The sequence below is a fragment of the Nicotiana sylvestris genome, chromosome 8 (assembly GCF_000393655.2).
Source record: "Nicotiana sylvestris chromosome 8, ASM39365v2, whole genome shotgun sequence".
NCBI lineage: Eukaryota > Viridiplantae > Streptophyta > Magnoliopsida > Solanales > Solanaceae > Nicotiana > Nicotiana sylvestris.
Window position 1 is genome coordinate 168,617,640 of NC_091064.1, and position 6,765 is coordinate 168,624,404.

The 6,765-nt window shown below is 35.2% G+C and overlaps 1 protein-coding gene across 1 annotated transcript; it reads right to left on the reverse strand.

Annotated features, from left to right (window-relative positions):
• Positions 1-4,790: 4,790 nt before the first annotated feature.
• LOC104234563 (probable protein phosphatase 2C 72) lies at positions 4,791-6,548 on the reverse strand. Its single transcript, XM_009788152.2, has 5 exons — positions 6,303-6,548; positions 5,898-6,206; positions 5,681-5,798; positions 5,359-5,582; positions 4,791-5,262 (listed from the first exon to the last, which is right to left on the reverse strand). The coding sequence occupies exons 1-5, from the start codon at positions 6,486-6,488 to the stop codon at positions 5,095-5,097; spliced, it is 1,005 nt and encodes a 334-aa protein (XP_009786454.1). The 5' UTR covers positions 6,489-6,548; the 3' UTR covers positions 4,791-5,094.
• Between the last annotated feature and the right edge of the window lie 217 nt (positions 6,549-6,765).

A 6,765-nucleotide genomic window follows, 5' to 3' on the forward strand; every position in this document is an offset into this window, starting at 1 on the left:
ATCGTGCTCTCAGAAGTCATGAAAATCAACCCAAACAACAATAATATGATGTATCAATAAGGAATAATAGAGACTGAGATATGATATACAAGTAGAATCTGAGACTGAGTGCAAAAAACAAATAATAGGTAATTCAACATGTACACGGCCCCTGTGGGACCCAACAGTACCAACATATAGCTTGAACATGATTTCTAGTTAAATTTCTATAACACATGGAGAGTATCTAGCTAGCAACAAGTTATTCAACTTCACAGTTTCCATGGAATGGAGCAAGTCCTAATTCCTACGGTGCACGCCCATACGCCCGTCACCTAGCATGTGCGTCACCTCCATACCAATCACATAACACAAATCCAGGGTTTCATACCCTCAGAACCAGATTTAAAATTGTTACTTACCTCAATCCGAGCAAAATCCCTACTCCAATACGCCTTTGTCTCACAAATCGGCCTCCGATCGTCTAGAATCTAGCCACAAAAAATACAATACAATCAACACAGGTTTAGGAATCAATTCCATAAGAAAAATACGAAGTTTTAATCAGAAATCCAAAATCGACTCAAAGTCGGACCCTGAGCCCACGTCTTGGAATCCAACAAAAATCACAATACCCGAAAGTCCATGCAATCATGAGTCTAACCATACCAAATTTACTCAAATTCGATATCAAAATCCCATTCAAAACCTCAAAAATCTTGCCTAAGAACTCTTCTTTATTTTCCCCAAATTTTCACCCCAAATCACAAATTTAATGGTAGAATCAAAGGCATAATCATGAAAATTAACCAAAACTACATAGAAATCACTTACCCAAAGTACCCACATGAAAATCTCTCCAAAAATCGCCTTCTACCGAGCTCCCAAATCAATTTTGTATTATGAACTAAAAACCCTCGTTTTTTAATATTTTATTCTGCCCAAGTACGCCTCCTTCGCGAACGTGGAAGCACCCTCGCGTTCTTGAAGCACAAATTGCCTCTGGCCAAAATCCTTTCTGTGTGAACGCGATCAACCACTCGCGAACGCGAAACTTTACTAACCCGTCTCATCGCGACCGCACCTTCGCGAACGCGTAGACCAAATGCATGGGGTCCCCAGTTGCCTCTTCTCTTCTTCGTGAACGTGTTCCCCATCTTGCATTCGCAATGCACTCTCTGCCCAACCTCCGTGAACGCGTCCTCTTCTTCGCGAACGCGAAGAGCAATATTTCCTCAGCCTCCAGATGCACTTCGCGAACGCGAGACCATTCCCGCAAATGCATAAGAGGAAACTAGATCCAGCCAAAAGCTAGCAAACTCAACTTCAGCAGTCTTCCAACTTCAATTCTTGATCCGTTAACCACCCGAAACTCATTCGAGGCCCCCGGGACCTCAACCAAGCATACCATCAAGTTCCAAAACATCATATGAACTTAGTCGAACTCTTATATCACCTTAAACAACATCAAAAACACGAATTGCACATGGATTCAAGCCTAATGAACTTTGAATTTCCAAATTTCTATAACTGACGCCGAAACCTATCAAATCATGTTCGATTGACCCCAAATTTTCACACAAGTCACAAATGATACCGTAGATCTACTCCAATTTCCGAAATCAAATCTGACCCCGATATCAAAAAGTCCACTCCCAGTCAAACATTCCAAAAATTCAACTTTCACCATTTCAAGCCCAATTCAATTATAGACCTCCAAATCACAATCCGGAGATGCTCCTATGTCCAAAATCACCCAACGGAGCTAATGGAACCATCAAAACTCATATTCAGGGTCGTTTATAGATAAGTCAATATCTGGTCAATTTTTTCAACTTAAGCTTTCCATTATGAGACTAAGTATCTCAATTCATTCCGATATCACTTTGGACCCGAACCAAATAACCAGGTAAGTCATATAACAGTTATAAAGCGCAAAAGGAGCAGTAAATGGGAGAACGGAGCTACAACTATCGAAACTACTGGACGGGTCGTTAAAAATAGAGCAATTGGAGAAAGATATGAAGCTCTTGAAGACAATCTAACACTTGATGCTAGTTGGGCTTTTTTGAATACCCGTCTAGAAACTTTGATCGAGGCTAACCAGGAGGGTTTTGACCTCGAAGCTGAGATTGTCAAAGCTAAAGAAGAAATAAAGATACTCAGCAATGTCAATGTTTCTCAAAACCTGAGGAAGAAAGTTCCAAAGGTGATAAAAACGGTCCCGAAGTTGATTTAGCTTCGTGTTTTTTTCTTCGTGTTTTTTGGATATTAATGCTAATATCATTTCGTTGTATATTTTGTGCTATGCTTTTTGCTCTTAAGTTTTCGAGCCTTTACTTGCATTTGAAATGCTTTGATATGCCGCATCTAAATATGCACAGGCTTTTTTCTATAAAAGAGGGCCCTTTTATTTTTTCGATGAAGCGGGTTCAACTGAACCCCATTCCTATAAGGTGGATCCTCCTGCTCCTGAATATGAGCATGTACTAACTACAAGAAAAATGTGAATTACCTGGGAATTTTTTCCGCAAGAAATTTCTACGGATTTTCATGCAAAAATTTAAAATTCCTAAGTTGATGAATATTTTATCTGCGAAAAATATTTTTTCAAGAAAATTCCCATGTAATTTTGGCGCCACTTTGCGCCAAAATATTACCTGGGGAATTATTTGGGAAAATTATCTGCAAGTATTTTTTATAGGTAAATCCGCAAGTAAATAAATAATAATAAATTCCTTTGTTGTTTCATAGGAAATTCCCCAGGTAAAGCTACCTACGGATTTAGCTGTGGATAATTATTAGGGAATTTACTTGGGGATTTTCTTACCTGGGGAATTACCTGGGGATTGTTGGTCTGCGAAATTATGTGGGGATTTATTCCTTGGGATTTTCCTGGAGATTTTCTTACATGGGGAATTACTTGAGGATTTTATTGTTACGGATTTAGATACAATTTTTCTTTGAAAAGTTACTTGGGGATTTTCATATTTGTAGATCTATCCAGGGATTTCGCTGTTATAATTTTAGTTGTGAAATTTTCTTGGGGTTTTCTTACTTGAAAAATTACTTGGGGATGTTTGATCTGTAAATTCCCTTTTCTATTTAAATCGTTTATTATGTAAATCTCACTCGAATAAGTTCTTGAAAATAAAAGGATTAAACTAATAAGTTTGACACAATTATTAATAAAATCAATATATTTAATTTATTTATCTAATGATGATACTGTCATGACATATTTATAAATATTTAAAGCTAAATATGTTACTAATCCAATAATAAAATAATTATCATAAATCTAATTAATGTTAACAAAAGAATTAAATATGAAAAATTAAATTAAAAACAAAATAATTAAAATAATTAATTGCTCCTACCCAGCTTGTTAGGAATTGAGGCATACCAATTATTATTATTTAATCTAATTAGTGTTGAACTAATATCTTAGAACATATACTAGATTGTGTATTATTGATTTAGGATAAGTATAGTTTTTAAGTAGAACAAATATACAGTTACATTTATAATTAACGATTAACTTATAAGTAAGGCTTAAGTATTGAGTGATCCTCTAATTTATGTATAGTAAATATTATAAGTGAGATGCAAGGATTGAGTGATCTTCTAACTTTATTTTCAAACATACTCTCTTGATTAACTTATAATATTATTGAAGTAATTGAATCTTGTGTGTTCGTAGTTAAAATTGGCAAAATAATTTTTATCCGTTACTTAATTATGTACAATATGTTTAACGCGTGTTTAGAAGAATTATTATATAAAGATTTAATGTGTTATTCAAGGTATTTAAATGTCTCATTATTATTTTGTTCCTTATTTGAGACTTCTAATTCCCTAAATTATATTTTTGTTCTTTTTCTTGAAAGAAAGAAGAATATATCAACAATCAATTAATTCTTAAAGAAATGATCGTAATTCAATCCACCTAGTTATACTTGAAGAAAAATTTATTTTGTGAATTTTGGACTTCATACTCACTGTATCTTTTCTTTAAAATAATAAAAAAAAAAAAATAAAAAAAAAAGAATTTACATCTTGATTTAGTGAATTGGAAAATTATGAGATAAATGGCTTAGGCTCTTTGTGATCCCACACCGGACAGAGACAATAAGATCTAGGCATTTATAGTGAGCAGCTGCCAAGGAGCAATCACCTAAGTGAGGGATCATACGAGTTTATTTAGGCAACGAAATCGTGGTGTAAAAATTGAGTGTATTAGGATATCATTGAACGCGGGTACAATACTCATATATTGAATTGAAGATTGCAAATAAGAAAGGAATAGATATAGAAAAATTAAATTGAAAATGTAACACTAAAAATAATTAATGTATCTTTCTCATAAACATTGTGAAAATTCCTTACTTTTTCCTTACTAGAAAAATTTTGTGGATTTTTTTAATCCACAAAAAAATCCCCATGTAATTCGCAAGTCGTCAGTCTCACAGTGTTGCTTAGCTTAGCGAAACGCCGCACACGCTCACCAACACTTCCTGAACATCTTGATGCCTACTTTTGCCTAAGGGTAGAGGCATGCTCGATTCAAGCTACACCCGTAGGAGGATGGAAAGTATCAAGAGGATAGGTTAGTGACAAAGTACCTCAAGAAGTCAATCACATATAGAAGAAATAAAATTGGTAATCAACTTGTGAGAAGAACATGGATATGTATGAGATTATTTGTGTTTACCCCAAAAGGGAGCAGATACTTCTCAAGATTATTGATAAATATATACCGTCGTTAAATCATCTCACGTTAGCTGAAAGGCTAAAAATCCGTCGACAGGAAAAGGTACATGCATTGACAAGTAAGTAGCTATCCGTAGTTCTTGATAAAAGCACTAAAACAAAAATGGATAACAAGCTTCACATTTTGTCATGATCAGTGTCCACTGTATTGTATGTTTTAGCAGCACCCAAAAAAAAGCATAACAGCTGTATGGCAGGTAGCAATGGCAATTGACATCCAAAGCACATCAAACTTCGACAAAGCTAGCTGCTATATTTGCAGTATGGAATACTAGTATAACAAAAAGCTAGTATTTGCTTATAGTCATAGCTCAAGTACTACAATTTATAGGAGAAACATTTTTATTGCAAGAATAGGCAGATTGCAGTGCTATCATCTCTCTTGCTGTTTGGGAATTTCATTTTCCAAGCATCTATAGAAGCCTCTACCAATGCTTTCGCCACTGTTGATCCATCATTTGTTGAACACACTATGGAAACAACTTGATCATTGCTCAGCACATCCCATACCTAATGTGTTACAATGAAAAAAGGACATGTCAAGAGTTGTAGACACATAGGAAAAAACAGAATAAAATTGTAAGTATAGAGTTACAATGGACTTACCCCATCGGATGCTAGAACAAGAAACTGATCATTGGGAGAAAGATGGTGATAGGAAACATCAGGCCTTGAGATTATGCCATAGTTTTTGAGCATGAAATCTCCGAAAGCTCTAGACATGGCGAGTCCAGGAGCGTCTTCATAGGGCAACCACACTCTCTGTATATGTGCCTCTTTTTCTAGAGCTAGCACTCTTCCACCACAATTCCTTATTCTTTCTGCCTCAGCTGCATCAAACAATTTTTTAACTTGGTGTTAATAAGCACATTTTGGAACTGAACTGTTACTTTAGTATCATGTCAATAGTAAGGAAGAAGAGTCTTACAAGGCAGGCTAGGCTTCAAATCAGTAGTTAACTGAACAGCCTCTATTGTTCCTTCATCTGTCTTTCTTCCTAGTACAGCTCGAGAATCGCCAAGATTAGCTATAATCAAGTCATCATCCTGTAACATAGAGAACATTCAATGAGACTTTCTAAAACATTTGCTAAAATCCAAACGAAGATCAGATTACTGAATGATCACAGAAGAGTTTCTCATTACCTGTCTAATAGCAACGACAGCAGTTGTTCCACTGCAAGAAAAGTCCAATTTCTCAAGACTTTTAATATCTTTATCAACCACCTTAAAGGAGCTGAGACAAGCCTCTTTCCACTTGTTAAAGTTCTTGTTCTTCACTGATTCATCGACTTCTTTCACATTTTGTTTTGGAGAAGTGATCTTTGGGAGAGAAAGTATATGTTTTAGAAGCAAAGATGGCAACTTATTCATAACTAACTTGCTCACTATCTGTCCATTCTCTCCATGCCCATCAAAAACTCCACTGAAAACTCCATTTTCTACACCATATCCCTGCCAGAAAAAGAAAGTTTCCATTTTTAGGTACCCTATAGGGCCTATACAAAACCTATATTTAAATGATAAAACATAGAGAAATTTATTACAAACCTGATAGAGAATAGCAGAATCTTGATTAAGTCCTTTGCCCCCTTGTTGAGAATAAACTGAACCAATCACTTGTTGGTTTCCATTGGCACCATTGTTGTTGTTGTTATCTTCATAGTGAACCAAATTTTCATGGCCATAATCAATAGCATGAATCTCAAAAGATGCAGTGGATATGCAGATACCCATTTTGTCAACTTCTGTTTTCTTTACTTTTTTTTTCTTGTTTGTGGTTCCTACTTTAACAACTGAAAGAGAATCCTGTATTTAAAGGAATTTTAGACCTTGGGAAGGAGTTGAAAATGGGATTAATAAATTCTATAAATAGTAAACTAATGTAGTTGTGGCTCCAGAGGATTCCAAAAACTCATTCAGATGCAATAATACATTTGTTAATTGTATTGTATTATTCTAGATTACCCCAAGATTCATTTCAAGGGGCAACCGAGTTGTACTTTTGTAGGTT